Source organism: Aotus nancymaae, unplaced genomic scaffold, assembly GCF_030222135.1.
Source record: "Aotus nancymaae isolate 86718 unplaced genomic scaffold, 86718_ANA_hifiasm-v0.15.2.pri h1tg000053l, whole genome shotgun sequence".
In the NCBI taxonomy this organism is placed as follows: Eukaryota; Metazoa; Chordata; class Mammalia; order Primates; family Aotidae; genus Aotus; species Aotus nancymaae.
This window is the reverse complement of record NW_026988467.1, coordinates 17634843-17651483: the sequence shown is the minus strand read 5'-3', so window position 1 is coordinate 17651483 and position 16641 is coordinate 17634843. Positions and strand designations below refer to the sequence as shown.

At 38.6% G+C, this 16641-nt stretch overlaps 1 protein-coding gene and 1 pseudogene across 34 annotated transcripts in view; one reads left to right on the top strand and one right to left on the bottom strand.

Moving 5' to 3' along the window:
- Positions 1-16641, top strand: part of EIF4G3 (eukaryotic translation initiation factor 4 gamma 3) — a 377718-nt gene that overhangs the window by 341582 nt on the left and 19495 nt on the right. For all 34 annotated transcript variants that reach the window (XM_064363412.1, XM_021668355.2, XM_021668352.2 and 31 more), the window contains 2 exons: positions 3072-3244; positions 15990-16115. In XM_064363412.1, the coding sequence (XP_064219482.1) occupies positions 3072-3244; positions 15990-16115 (299 nt within the window). The remainder of the gene's footprint in view (positions 1-3071; positions 3245-15989; positions 16116-16641) is intronic.
- LOC135269547 (U7 small nuclear RNA) lies at positions 2810-2865 on the bottom strand (annotated as a pseudogene).

The window sequence follows — 16641 nt, the reverse complement described above, 5'->3', positions numbered from 1 at the left end:
AAATGAGTTCAACCATTGTGGAAGACAGTATGGTGATTCCTGAGAGACCTAGAGACAGAAATACCATTTGATTCAGCAATCCCATTACTGGCTATATACCCAAAGGAATATAAATTGTTCTCTTATAAAGAGAACATATGTTCATTGCAGCACTATTCACCATAGCAAAAACATGTGATCAACCTAAATGCCTATCAGTGATAGACTAGATAAAGAAAATGTGGCACATAGACACTATGAAACATTATCCAGCCATAAAAGGGACTGAGATCATGTTCTTTGCAGGGACATGGATGGAGCTAGAGGCCATTATCCTTAGCAAACTAATGCAGAAACGGAAAAGCAAATACCTCAGGTTCTCACTTATTTATTTTTTTTTTTATTTTTATTTTTTGAGACGGAGTTTCGCTCTTGATACCCAGGCTGGAGTGCAATGGCGCGATCTCGGCTCACCGCAACCTCCGCCTCCTGGGTTCAGGCAATTCTCCTGCCTCAGCCTCCTGAGTAGCTGGGATTACAGGCACGCGCCACCATGCCCAGCTAATTTTTTGTATTAGTAGAGACGGGGTTTCACCATGTTGACCAGGATGGTCTCGATCTCTTGACCTCGTGATCCACCCGCCTGGGCCTCCCAAAGTGCTGGGATTACAGGCTTGAGCCACCGCGCCCGGCCAGGTTCTCACTTATAAACGGGAGCTAAATGATGAGAACACATGGATACGTAGAGGGGAACAACACACACCGGGGCCTACTGGAGGACAGAAGATGGAAGGAGAGAGAGGATCAGGAAAAATAACTAATGGATACTAGGCTTAGTATTTGGGTGATAAAATAATCTGTACTACAAACCCCCATGACACATGATACAGTTAATTGACCCTTCATGCAAGCACAGTGAATGAATTCTCATTAGAAGATGTTTAATCACTAAGGATTGATTTTTAAAAATTATTTATTTATTTATTTTTTTGAGACAAACTCTTACTCTGTCACCCAGGCTAGAGTGCAGTGGCTTGACTTCAGCTCACTGCAACCTCCGCCTCCCTGATTGAAGCAATTCTCTTGCGTCAGCCTCCCGAGTGGCTGGTATTACAGGCACGTGCCACCACCACGCCCAGCTAATTTTTGTATTTTTGGTATAGACGAGGTTTCACCTTGTTGGCCAGGCTGGTCTCGAACTCCTGACCTCAAGTGATCTGCCCACCTTGGCGTCCCAAAGTGCGGGGATTACAGGTGTGAGCCACTACGCCCGGCCTGAGGATTTAATATTTGCATTCATTTGCAGGCCCTCTTCAAAAGACGTAACAGTGAGTTGATTGGCTTAAAATGAGGTTAAAAACCCCACAAGGGGCCAGGTACTAAGGATGCGTGGTAATTTATTTAACAAACTAAGAACGTGTGTGAGGTGCAGATGTGGCCAGAAGCAAAAGGGAATTAGGTTTATTAAAAGCATATATAAGGAACCATTTTACAGCTGGTCGAGGTGGCTCAAGCCTGTAATCCCAGCATTTTGGGAGGCCGAGTTGGGCAGATCACCTGAGGTCAGGAGTTTGAAACTAGCCTGGCCAGCATGGTGAAACCTTATCTCTACTAAAAATACAAAATTAGCAGGGCATAGTGGTGCATGCCTATAATCTCAGCTACTTGGGAGGCTGAGGCAGGAGAATCTCTTGAACCTCTGAGGCAGAGGTTTCTGTGAGCCGAGATTGTGTCATTACACTCTATCCTGGGCAACAAGAGTGAAACTCTGTCTCAAAAAGAAAAAAGAAACCATTTTACGTGTTAATTGTCTTGAATGTTTCAAAAATGGCAATGTCATGAAAAGACAAGAAAGGACCATTTTAGATTAAAGGAGTCTGAACAACATCATGACATGTAAAGTGGGGTTCTCAACTGGACTCAGCAACAACAAAAAGCTGTATTAGACATTTAGAGACAGCTGTGGACATTTGAATATGTACTATCTATCAAATATTTTTATTGACATTATTATATCAATAGTAAATTTCTTGGACATTTAGAAAGAAAAAATAACAATTGAATCTAAATCAAAGTTAAGATGGATAATTGTAAATTGTATGACTCTTAATTTTTCTGTAGGCTTGAAATTTTGTTAGATAAAAAGTTAATGTTGGGGAGGTATTAAATAAAGGAGCAAGGAGGAAAAAGCGACAGTGGTGAGACACCTAGATGAGCCTCCTCCCTTCGACATCTGGTCATCACCCTTCCTACCTACATCCTCCCCCTTGGAAGAGCTACTTTGCTTCAAAGGTTGAACCAAAAGATTTTGAATTCTGGGGCACCAGACTAATTTGCAGTAGCTGAGGGCAGAGAGGTACACTGCTTTATTGATGTTTCAGCAACTCTGGCTGACCAGCTTTCACCCTTCAGACCAAAGATATTGACTTGGCTGGATTACTCTATAGTAAACACCAGTTAACAAGCACAAATTAAGAAGCATACTAGAAGAATTTACTAAAAGGATTTTAATGCTTAACCTAACCATATCACTTAATTTTAACTTTCATATGAAGGAAGACCTTTTTCGTTGAAGATTATACAAATATTAACCTACCCAGACACAGTAACCTTAGTTCACTCATTAAAACTTTTGAATTATGACATTGAATTTTTATTTCATAATATACCATTTTTAATTTTTTAAATAAGTGATTATAAAATAAGTAAACATTATGTAGAAAAATACATTTGACTCTGGGCCTTTGAGTGATGTTTAATACAATGTTAAACTAAATGTGTTAACTTTGTGAAGATGCATTATTTTTTATAATTTTTCATTTATAAAAACAGTTCTCTGGTAAAAACAGGAAAACCTAGACAAATTCTAAAAGAGCTATAACGCTCTTTTTTAATATGACTTTTAATATTGCCCATATCAGACTGCAATTTACTGAGTTGTATATTATGTTAATCAGATAGAAACTTAAAATATGAAAACTGTCTTGTTCATAGAGCTTTCTACTGATTCTTTTATAAGTAAAAGATTTATCTTAACATTCTGGTAACACTATCCAGATTTTGGAGTAAGCCTTTCTTTGCTGTTTGAACAGGAAGCCATGCAGTGTGTGGAAGAGCTGAATGCCCAGGGCCTGCTACATGTTTTTGTGAGAGTGGGAGTGGAGTCCACCCTGGAAAGGAGCCAGATCACCAGGGATCACATGGGCCAACTACTTTATCAGCTGGTACAGTCAGAAAAACTCAGCAAACAGGACTTTTTCAAAGGGTTGGTATCTTCTTCAAGAGTGGTATTCAGTTACTAGGTTCTTAGATACCAGTTAATTTTTGAAGTACTTACCTCTTTAATTATTTAGTTTTTTCCATAGATAAAAATTGTATCCACTGTAATATGTCGATATGATGCAGTTAATATATTGATAATATGTTGGTTGATGTGATTGATGACATTTTGTAGATTGTGCTAGGGCATAAAGGTTATCTTTTGGTTTTCTGTATATTATTGTTTGATCTCTATCATGACGTAAGTAAGGTAGCAGAGACCCCTTAGCCTCAGGGAAACTCTGAGGCCTTTAGCAGCCCATTTACATGTGATCCCCAAATGAATTTTGAGGAAAAAAGCTTTTCTTTATGAGAACAATCCTGAAAAATCGTCTTAAATTTAAAAACCTTATTCTTTTAATAAACAACGGTTATTTTGGCCAGGAAGCACTTGTCTGCCCAGTCTAGCATCATGGAGGATATGTAACTAGATGTTCTTAATGATGTAGTCTATTTCAGGTTGGTTTCATTATGATTCTTGTCAATGGATGATTTGATGAGGTCTGCCTGTCATTGGTGGTGAATCCTCATTTGATCAGGTTCTTGTATATTTGTGATATACCATCATCACAAGTGCATGGATCAGGTTCCTTGTGGTTCAACCACAAAATCTTACCCAAGCATAGGCTGTATAATCAGTGTTTAAAGTGAAAATTGCATTGGTAAAAAGTATTGTTTTGGGAGCCATGTTGTATCAAATATAAACTCAGAATCACACCCAGCACTAACAGATGCCCACTCTCTACGAGAATAGCAAATAGGATCTCCTGAGTTCTGGACATTCGATTTACATCTGCCATCTCATCTTCAACTGGACATATGCTTATTGAATCAAGTGGCAGTAAGAATTCTGCACTACTTGTAATTTTCCTCTTTGAATTTTTTTTTTGTCAAGCTCATAATCTCATAATTAAATGTACATATGATGAAATGTCACTGTATATTTTTCTTTAATCTTTTCACATATGGCCATTCTTTTAGAATAAGGTAACCATGAAATGTCACTGTTGGCCGGGTACAGTGGCTCATACCTGTAATCCCAGCACTTTGGGAGGCTGAGGTGGGGAGATCACAGTGTCAGGAGATCAGACCATCCTGGCTAACATGGTGAAACCCCATCTCTACTAAAAATACGAAAAATGGGCCAGGCGAGGTGGCACACACCTGTAATACTAGCTACCCGGGAGGGCAAGGCAGGAGAATTGCTTGAACCCAGGAGGCAGAGGTTTCAGTGAGCCAAGATTGTGCCACTGCACTCCAGCCTAGGCAACAGAGCAAGACTCTATCTCAAAGAAAAAAAGTTTTCTTAAAGGCTGGGCACCGTGGCTCACACCTGTAATCCTAGCACTTTGGAAGGCTGAGGCGGGAAGATTGCTTGAGCCTGGGAGTTTGAGACCAGCCTGAGCAACATGGTGAAATTCCATATATATGGTGGTGTGCACCTGTAGTCCCAGCTACTTGGGAGACTGAGGTGAAATAATTGATTGAGTCTGGGAGGTAAAGGCTGTAGTGAGCCATGATCACACCACTATACTCCAGTGTAGGTGACAGAATGAGATCCTGTCTGGAAAAAAAAACGAGTTTTCTTTCAGCAATAAGCTAGCTTGCTCTGAATTCAGTGAATGACTAGATTAAGGCCATCTGAACCAGTTAACTTGGTAAGAAACTTTGGCAAAAGTTGCTGAGGTTATTGGCTTTTAAGGCCAGGATGGTTTCCCAGTTTTAAAAGAGAAACCTGCAGTACACTCCAGTAACTAACCAGTGCAAACAGTAAGAGCGAATGAAGGCATGTACGCCCTCACAATCAGATATTGAATGTGGTCCTCCAAGCAGACTTGAAACTACTGTAGTTTCCAGAAATTACTGTTGGAGTGATGAGGATATCCATTTATAGTAAGTAATAGTTTTACTTTACCATTTATCCATAAGTAATAGTTACTTATTACCCAGGTATTATGATATATTCCTCAGAAAATTCTGGAAATGATATTGGTAAGTTATCATTTACCATTTTCTGTCTCTTCAAACTACACTCAGAAGTTGATTTATATCTATAAAGATCTCAGGAAGTGTAGTCTACCTTTATTGGCTATAACTGAACTTGTGAGATACTAGCTTAGTTTCTAGGGTATCTCAGACATTTGCATTTCTCCCTTTGTGGGATTCCCTGAAGAAAAAGTATTATGTCCAGACATGGTGGCTACATTTTTGTTGTTGGTAGTAAAATTGCTGTTGTCAGCAATAACTACCACACTACTACCTTTTATTTTGATGTAAAATGAAGTTAACACTTCTGTGTCTCAGCAGTTACTTCATGTTTCACCATATCTGCTGCTTTCTGCAGCTGGAGGCAGTGCAGTGTCTCCAGGCCTAGCTTTTCATACTTGGTTAGACCTAATCAGCCTTGGACCTTAGACCAAGACATGTAAAAGTTGTACTATTTTATTCTAAATGGAGAGGCCTCAGAATTTAGTGCCCACCTTTTCCTAAGAGGGAAATGTGGGGATAGCTTCATGTCAGTGTCCACCAAGAGCCTTCCTGCAAGTGGATTAGAATTTCACAATCCCTTCTAAAACCTGAGTTATAAATGGCTCATACTGTCTAGAGAGGCCATTTCATTGGACCCATGAAGATACCCTGTCTTTTGTTTCTTTATTCCTTACCTACAAAGATAGTGTTGTCCTTTTGTACTGTTGTGGAAGAGCCTCTGAGGTCAGCTTCTTTGGGTGCTGCTACTGCTTAGATGTCAACTTCTGAAACCTAGCCAAGCCAATAATAACTCTGGGAGGGTTAGAAAGCAAAAAGCTTCCCTGTATACTGGTCCCTGGTGAGATAGCTACTAATCTGCCATTTATCCCTATAGTTATCTTCAGAGTATGCACTGCTGCAAAGTAGTAAAATAGACAAAAGTTTCAAATAGGCTTTATGAATATAGTTTTCAGCTCCTTTGGAATTTTCCTTACAAGATGTTATATAATTGCTCTACGTAAAATATACCTCCACAAAGATAACATCAAGCCATGCTCCTGATATTAATGGACTAACTACTAAATGTAAATCTAAATCTTTATGATACAAATTAGGTCAGTAGGTAGATAGGTAGAAGCATTATTGTATAGGTACCTGCACTTCAAATAGTGTGTTGATACAGTCTTTTTATATTATGATTTCAGAAAACTTTTTTTTTTTTTTTTGAGACTGAGTCTCGCTCTGTCACCCAGGCTGGAGTGCAATGGTATGATTTGGCTCACTGCAACCTCCACCTCCCGGGTTTAACCAATTCTCCTGCTTCAGCCTCCCGAGTAACTGGGATTACAGGTGCATGCCACTACACCTAGCTAATTTTTTGTATTTTTAGTAGAGATGGGGGTTTCACCACGTTGACCAGGCTGGTCTCGAACTCCTGACCTCAGGTGATCTGCCTGCCTTGGCCTCCCAAAGTGCTGGGATTACAGGTGTGAGCCACCACACCCAGCCCCAGAAAGCTTCTTTTAAAAAACTGTCTAGTAAATATGGTTTAAACTATATTCATAAAGCCTATTTGCTGTTCGTCACAGAATTGGAATGACTTTGAAAGTGTAATAAGGAAATGAATACCAAGATAGTAAAAATTAGAGTGGACAATAGACACAAAATATATACCCTACAGGGAGATTGATGCATTAATATTTCACTTTGGGAGCAGTTTGTTGGAGAGGAAATTCTTATCTCTGCCTTGACTACTTTACTGGAACTTTTATTACGGCTTACAGCAATTCTACATTGATAAAAAGACCCTACATAAGCTGGACACAGTGACTCACACCTGTAATCTCAGCTACTAGGGAGTCTAAGGTGGGACGATGGCTTGAGGCCAGGAGGTCAAGGCCTGGCCGACACAGCAAGACCCCATCTCTTAAAAAAATTAGCTGTGCCAGATCTCTTGGCAGAAACCCTACAAGCCAGAAGAGAGTGGGGGCCGATATTCAACATCCTTAAAGATAAGAAATTTCAACCTAGAATTTCATATCCAGCCAAACTAAGCTTCATCAGCAAAGGAGAAATAAAATCCTTTACGGACAATCAATTGCTGAGAGATTTTGTCACCACCAGGCCTGCCTTACAAGAGATCCTGAAAGAAGCACTAAACATGGAAAGGAACAACCAGTACCAGCCACTCCAAAAACATACCAAATGGTAGAGACCATCGACACAATGAAGAAACTGCATCAACTAACAGGCAAAACAACCAGCTAGCATCAAAATGGCAGGATCAAACTGACACATAGCAATATTAACCTTAAATGTTAATGGGCTAAATGCCCCAATCAAAAGAGACAGACTGGTAAATTGGATAAAAAGTCAAGAACCATCTGTGTTCTGTATTCTGGAAACCCATCTCACGTGCAGGGACACACATAAGCTCAAAATAAAGGGATGGAGGAAGATTTACCAAGCAAATGGAGAGCCAAAAAAAAGTAGGAGTTGCAATCCTAGTCTCTGATAAAATGGACTTTAAACCAACAAAAATGAAAAGAGACAAAGCACATTACATAATGGTAAAAGGATCAATGTAACAAGAAGAACTAATGATCCTAAATATATAGGCACCCAATACAGGAGCACCCAGATACGTAAAGCAAGTTCTTAATGATCTACAAAGAGACTTAGACTCCCACACAATAATTGTGGGAGACTTTAACACTCCACTGTCAATATTAGATCAACAAAACAGAAAATTAACAAGGATATCCAGGACTTGAACTCAGATCTGAACCAAGCGAACCTCATAGACATCTACAAAACTCTCCACCCCAAATCCACAGAAGATACATTCTTCTCAGCACCACATCACACCTACTCTCAAATTGACCACATAATTGGAAGTAAGTCACTCCTCGGCAAATGCAAAAGAGTGGAAATCATAACAAACAGTCTCTCAGACCACAGTGCAATCAAATTAGAACTTAGGATTAAGAAATTAACTCAGAACCTCACGACTCATGGAAACTGAACAACTGGCTCCTGAATGTTGACTGGATAAACAGTGAAATGAAGGCAGAAATAAAGATGTTCTTTGAAACCAACAAGAACATACCAGAATCTCTGGGACACATTTAAAGCAGTGTCTAGAGGGAAATTTATAGCAATAAATGCCCACATGAGAAGCGAGGAAAGATCCAAAATCGACATCCTATCATCAAAATTGAAAGAGCTAGAGGAGCAAGATCAAAAAAACTAAAAAGCTAGCATAAGACAAGAAATAACTAAGAGCAGAACTGAAGGAGATAGAGACACAAAAAACCCTTCCAAAAAAATCAATAAATCCAGGAGCTGGTTTTTTGAAAAGATCAACCAGATTAATAAAAAAGAGAAGAATCAAATAGATGCAATAAAAAACGATAAACAGGATATCACCACTGATTCCACAGAAATAAAAACTACCATCAGAGATTACTACAAACAACTCTATGCACATAAACCAGTAAACTTGGAAGAAATGGATAAATTCCTGGACACTTGCACCCTCCCAAGCCTAAACTAGAAAGAAATTGAAACCCTGAATAGACCAATAACAAGGGCTGAAGTTGAGGCAGCAATTAATAGCCTATCAACCAAAAAAAGTCCAGGTCCAGATGGGTTCACAGCCAAATTCCACCAGACGTACAAAGAGGAGCTGGTACCACTCCTTGTGAAACTTTTCCAAACAATCCTAAAAGAGGGAATCCTTCCCAAATCATTTTATGAGACCAACATCATCCTGATACCAAAACCCGGCAGAGACTCAACAAAAAAAGAAAACTTCAGGCCAATATCCATGATGAACATAGATGCAAACATCTTCAATAAAATACTGGCAAACTGATTGCAACAGCACATCAGAAAGCTTATCCATCATGATCAAGTAGACTTCATCCTGGGGATGCAAGGCTGGTTCAACATACGCAAGTCTGTGAACATAATCCACCACAGAAACAGAACCAAAGACAAAAACCACATGATATCTCAGTAGATGCAGAGAAGGCCTTCGACAAAATTCAACAGCCATTTATGCTAAAAACTCTCAATAAACTTGGTATGGATGGAACGTTTCTTAAAGTAATAAAAGCTATTTACGACAGACTCACAGCCAATATCATACTGAAAGGGCAAAAACTGGAAGCATTCCCTTTGAAATCTGGCACTAGACAAGGATGCCCTCTGTTACCACTCCTTCCTATTGGAAGTTCTAGCCAGAGCAATCAGGCAAGAAAAGGAAATAAAGGGTATTCAATTAGGAAAGGAGGAAGTCAAATAGTCTCTATTTGCAGATGACATGATTGTATATTTAGAAGACCCCATTGTCTCAGCCCAAAATGTCCTTAAACTGATAAGCAACTTCAGCAAAGTCTCAGGATACAAAATCAATGTGCAGAAATCACAAGCATTCCTATACACCAATAACAGACTTACAGAGAGCCAAATCAAGAGCGAACTCCCATTCACAGTTGCTATCAAGAGAATAAAATATCTAGGAATACAACTAACAAAGGATATAAAGAACCTCTTCAAGGAGAACTACAAACCACTGCTCAAAGAAATAAGAGAGGACACAAACAGATGGAGAAACATTCCATGTTCATGGTTAGGAAGCATCAATTTAGTGAAATGGCCATACTGCCCAAAGTAATTTATAGATTCAATGCTATCCCCATCAAGCTACCAATGACCTTCTTCACAGAACTGGAAAAAAACACCTTAAACTTAATATGGAACCAAAAGAGAGCCCACATAGCTAAGGCAATCCTAAGCAAAAAGAATAAAGCTGTAGGCATCACGCTACCTGACTTCAAACTATACTACAAGGCTACAGTAATCAAAGCAGCATGGTACTGGCACTGAAATGAGATATAGACCAATGGAACAGAACAGAGGCCTTGGAGGCAACGCCACACATCTACAACCATCTGATCTTTGACAAACCTGATAAAAACAAGCAATGGGGAAAGGATTCCCTGTTTAATAAATGGTGTTGGGAAAACTGGCTAGCCATGTGCAGAAAGCAGAAACTGGACCCCTTCCTGACACCTTCACTAAAATTAACTCCAGATGGATTAAAGACTTAAACATAAGACCTAACACCATAAAAACCCTAGAAGAAAACCTAGGCAAAACCATTCAGGACATAGGCATAGGCAAGGACTTCATGACTAAAATATCAAAAGCATTGGCAACAAAAGCCAAAATAGACAAATGGGATCTAATTAAACTCCAGAGATTTTGTACAGTAAAAGAAACAATCATTAGAGTGAACCAGCAATCAACAGAATGGGAAAAAATTTTTGCAATCTACCCATCTGACAAAGGGCTAATATCCAGAATCTATCAAGAACTAAAACACATTTACAAGAAAAAAACAAACATCCCATTCACAAATGGGTGAAGGATATGAACAGACACCTTTCAAAAGACATATATGAGGCCAACAAACATACAAAAAAATGCTCATCATCACTGGTCATTAGAGAAATGCAAATGAGAACCACATTGAAATACCATCTCACGCCAGTTAGAATGGCAGTCATTAAAAAATCTGGAGACAGCAGATGCTGGAGAGGATGTGGAGAAATAGGAACTTTTACACTGTTGGTGGGTGTGTAAATTAGTTCAGTCATTGTGGAAGACAGTGTGGTGACTCCTCAAGGATCTAGAAATAGAAATTCCGTTTGACCCAGCGAAATCCCATTACTGGATGTATACTCAAAGGATTATAAATCATTCTATTATAAAGACACATGCACATGTATGTTCATTTTGGCACTGTTTACAATAGCAAAGACCTGGAACCAACCCAAATGCCCATCAATGATAGACTGGACAGGGAAAATGTGGCACATATACACCATGAAATACTATGCAGACATAAAAAACGATGAGTTTGTGTCCTTTGTAGGGACATGGATGAATCTGGAAGCCATCATTCTCAGCATACTGATACAAGATCAGAAAATCAAATACCGCATGTTCTCACTCATAGGCGGGTGTTGAACAATGAGAACAAATGGACACAGGCAGAGGAACATCGCACACTGGGGTCTGTTGGGGGTGGGGCTAGAGGAGGGACAGCAGTGAGTGGGGAGGTTGGGGAGAGATAACATGGGGAGAAATGCCAGCTATAGGTGATGAGGGTAGATAGAGGCAGCAAACCACCTTGCCATGTATATACCTGTGTAACAATCCTGCATAGTCTGTACATGTACCCTGTAACCTAAAGTACAATAAAAAACAAAAAATTAGCTGTGCATGGTGGCATGTAACAATAGTCACAGCTACTTGGGAGCTGAGGCAGGAAGATTGTTTGAGCCCAGGAGTTCAAGGTTATAGTGAGCTATGATAGCATCACTGCACCCCAGCCTGGGCAACAGAGTGAGATCCTGTCTTTAAAAATAAAAAACACTCTGGGAGGCCAAAGTGGGCAAATTGCTTGCGCTTAGGAGTTTGAGACTAGCCTGGGCAACATGGTGAAACCCCATCTCTACCAAAAAATGCAAAAACTATCTGGGCATGGTGGTGGGTGCCTGTTGCAGCTACTCAGGAGGCTGAGGTCAGAGGATTGCCATACTGACCTTGTAAAATGACTTGGGAAGTATTTTCTTAACCTCAATTTTTTGAAGAGTTTGAGAAGAATTTGTTCTCCTTTAAGCGTTTGGTAGGATTCAGCAGCGAAGCTATCTAGTCCTGGACTTTTTTTTTTCTTTCTCAGATAGGGTCTTGCTCTCTCACTCAGGCTGGAGTGCAGTGGCTTCATTGTGGCTCACTGCAGCCTCAGCCTTCTGGGCTCAAGTGATCCTCCCATCTCAGCTTCTCCAGTAGCTAGGACAATAGGTGCATGCCACTGTGCTTAGCTAATTTTTTATTTTTTGTAGAGATGGTGTCTCACTATGTTGCCCAAGCTGGTCTTGAACTCCGAAATTCAAACGATCCTTCCACCTTGGCCTCCCAAAGTGCTGGGATAACAGGTTTAAGCCAGTGCACCTGGCCATGATTCAGTCCTAATTTGTTGGCTGTATCTGTGAGTTTATCTTTTTTTTTTTGCCTAGATTATCCATATTATTGTTCATAGTGGTTTCTTATGATCCTTTGTATTTCTGTAGTATCAATTGTAATATCTCCTCTTTCATTTCTTATTTTATTTGAGTCTTCTCTCTTTTCTCCTAGTCTAGGTAAGAGTTGCTTGATTTTGTTAATTTTTCCAAAAAACATTTAGTTTCATTATTTTTTTCCTTTGGTTTTTTAAGTGTCTATTGCATTTATTTCTTTTAGATGTTTGTTATTTCCTTCCCTGTGCTAACTCTGGGCTTAGTTTCTTCTTCTTTTTCTAGTTCTTTGATGTGTAATGTTACATTGTTTGAGATCTTTTTTCTTTTTTGATGTAGATACTGGTTGCTGTACGTTTTCCTCTTAGTGCTTTTTGTTGCATTCTATAACTTTTGGTATGTGGCGTATCCTTTTCATTTGTCTCAAGGTAGTTTTTAAAATTCCTTTCTGATTTCTTCTGTGACCCATTGGTTGTTTAGGAGGATGTTGTTTAACATTCACATATTTGTATGTTTTTCAAGATTTCTCTTGTTACTGATTTCTAGTTTTATTGCATTGTGATCCAAAAAGATACTTGATATGATTTCAGTCCTCTTAAATTTGTTAAGACTTGTTTTGTGGTCTAACATATGATCTATTGGGGAGAATGTTTTATTTGCACTTTAGAAGAATATGTATTCTGCTGCTGTTTGATGGAATGTTTTGTATATTTCATTTTGGTTTAAAGTATAATTCTAGTCCAGTGTTTCCTTACTGACTTTCTGTCTAGATGAGTTGTTCATTGTTGAAAGAAGGGTATTCAGGTCCCCTACTCTTACTGTATTGTAGTTTATTTTTCCCTTCATATCATTAATTGCCTTATGTATTTAGGTACTCCAGTGTGAGATGCATATGTATTTATAATTGTTATATCCTCTTAGTAAATTGATTGCTTTATCATTACATAATGACCTTTGTCTTTTTTTATAGTTTTTGACTTAATGTCCTTTTTGTCTTGTATAAGTATTGCTAGTCTGCCCTCTTTTAATTTTCATTTTCATGAAATAGCTTTTTTTATCTCTTCATTTTCAGTCTATGAATGTCCTTACTGGTAGAGTGAATCTCTTATAGGCAGCTTATGGTTGGATCTCATTTTTCATTTATTTATTTTTTAAATTTTGAGACAGTCATGCTCTGTCTCCCAGCCTGGAGTGCAGTGGCACAATCAAAGCGCACTGCAGCCTCTACCTTCTGGGCTCAAGCAGTCCTTCTGGGTAACTGAGACCACAGCCATGCATCATGATGCCTGGCTAATTTTTAAAATTTTTTTGTAGGGACAGATTCTCCCTACATTGCCCAGGCTGGTCTCCAACTCCTAGGCTCCAGTGATCCTCCTGCCTTGGCCTTTTCAAGTGTTGGGATTACAGGCATGAGCCATTATGCTTGTTTTTTAATCTATTTAGCCACTCCATCCTTTGATTGGAAAATTTAATACATTCACATTTGACATAATTATTGATAGATAAGGACTTGCTACTGCCATTTTGTAATTTGTTTTTTCTGATTATTTTGACAATGCCACTTTCAATTGTGGTAGCATTATTTTGCTTTTTAAAAAATTTTTTTATCAGAACTTTACTGAATTAAAATTCTAAAATATTTTTCTTTTAATTCTGTATCCCTTTCTTCAATTAAATTTTAGACAAGAACCCAGTATATAAAATAAAGTGGAGCTTTTGTAGTTGAAATGAGCAGAGGGATATCTGCAGTCTCGTGTATGTAGACCCTACCAGTTCAGTCCAATGGCTGTGATGGTCACTACATGCCAAGAGGCAGGGGTTTGATGTAGTTCTGTTTCATTTTTTCAGCTTTTAGAAAATACGTATTGTGCAAAGCATTATTTATAGGCTATGTAGCAGTGCAAAGACATAAAGACAGTTATTACCTAGGTGCTTCAGCACACTTAGGGTTTTTCTCTTAGAATCATGCAACAGGATTTAGGAACTGTAAACCTAAAAAAAATAGAAGCCTCTTACAGGCTTGTTCTATGGAAATCCCATGTTCAACCAAAGAAGGGTTTTTGTTAGCAGTATAGATTTGACCACTGATTGTGTTCTGCAGACTGTCCCATGATGAACTGAGTCATCAAGGAGTAAAAAATCAAGGCAAGAATATGGGTATATTTTATTTGTAAGGAGATAAAATATACGAGATAAAAATAGCACCAGATATACTGCTGAAAGACCAACATGGCTATAGTTGTCTCTTGGGCCAATTAAACAGCTTAATTTATGCTGCTAGCCCACGGAGCATGAATTGGTAGGATCAGGTGATTAACCTAGAGATCCTGGAGTCTCGCTAGCTTATGTTTCATCAGTGGAACTGAACTTAACTGAACCCAAAGTATGTATATAATGAGAAAACTTGCAATTATTTGGCATCTATTTGCCATACAACAGATACTGCCCTCAGCATCTGTTGTATGGCAAATAGATGTCAAATAATTGCAAGCTGTGAGGTAAGAAAGTTGGAATTAAGGATTCATGAAGCCCAGAGTTAGGTAATATGGCCAAGCTGCAAACTGTTTTGAAATGGCAGCTTCAGAATGGTGACCCTGCCTATAGTGGTAACTCTTTTTAAGTGATACATTTTAGTGAGATGTAGGCCTCTGAAAAAAGGGTGGCATACTTTGGCTGGAACCTGGAACTGCAGTGGAAAAGCACACATTGTACAATTGCAGAGATCTGAAAGGGTATGAATACAAATACCACCTGCTCTTAGCCCTTCCATTCATTCTTCCCTTTCCTTATGACTTGCAGTTATATGTGTGTCTCCAGTTAAATTCATTTGCTCTTGTACTTTTTAATATATTGTATGTGGAAATAATTAACAAAGTCTTGAATTGTTTGTTTATACTTCCAAATGAATAGCTATGATTTTTAGCCTACATAAGACTGCTAGTATTTTATATTCAATTTTCCTGTTTTATATTTAATTCCCATTTGCTTTACATTGAGAAATGTTTATATTTCGTAGCACAAAAGCCTGAAACCATTAGCGTTTCTGTAGAGATAGAACAGTTCGTAACATGTAATAATGATGGTAATGTTCGTGATGATGTCAGACTCTTTTACATCCATCCAGATTTTTCCCCATTGTAAGGTTCCTCAAGGACAAAGATTTTTGTCTTGTCTTCTATTTTCGTCAGATCTGCGTTACAGTAAGTGTTTAGTCAGTGCTTTTAACTGACTCAGAGGATATGTTATTCAACTGTGGTGAATTCTTTATAGTGCAGAATTAAATGGATAGTTTTTCCCCTAGAACTTCACAGGACTGTCTTCCTTTTCATCATTTAAGGCTGTCAAATATCACCTTTATATAGAGGTATTTTCTGACCTTCCTCTGGTGCCATACCTCATGTTCTTCAGAATATTAGCTTTATCTGCCAGTATGCTTTGGTCTATTCAAGTCTTTTTTCCCCACACTAACATAAGCTCTTTGAGAATGGTAATGTGTTTACCAGTCACTTTGGCCTAGACTGTGCCTAACATAGCAGGTGATGAATTTGTACTTCATGACTGATTTTTTATGTCTTTATTTAATCTTAACTTTTGAATTACATTTGCATACGATTTTTACCCCTTGTTCCTTTTCAGTTTTTCAGAAACTTTGGAATTGGCAGATGACATGGCCATTGATATTCCCCATATTTGGTTGTACCTTGCTGAACTGGTGACCCCCATGTTAAAAGAAGGCGGAATCTCCATGAGAGAACTTACTATGTAAGTTATACTTGTTTCTCTTGATATATCAGGTAAAATTCACACATAACTCACCTGCTAGCTCTCTAGCATAGTACTGTCCCATTATTGCCTTTGTAGACTCTTGAATGCAGCCTGTGACTCTTTAAGCTCTTTAATTTCAGTGTAAAAATGTTACATTATGCTAGGTCTACACATGAGACATGTTGGGGATATGATATCCCTGTGGTCTGTTGGGGGTAGTGGCAATGATAGATTGGCTCCAGAATCATGTAAGTGGAAGATGACTGCTTCTAGAAGCTTAATGTTAATCTGGCTTTTGTGTCTGTCATTGCACTAGTGCTATAAGTAGTTATATTTTCCCATTAGAGCTTGTTAGACTGCAGTACCCCATAATACATGCTCGTGATGATAATAAAAGGATGATTATAATAAAAGGAACTGAAATCTCAAGGATTCCTAGATTTGGATGTGAATGGAGAATTGATGCTACATTATATATACTAGTGGTTCCCAAACGCTCTTCTTCGAAACACTGGTATTCCAC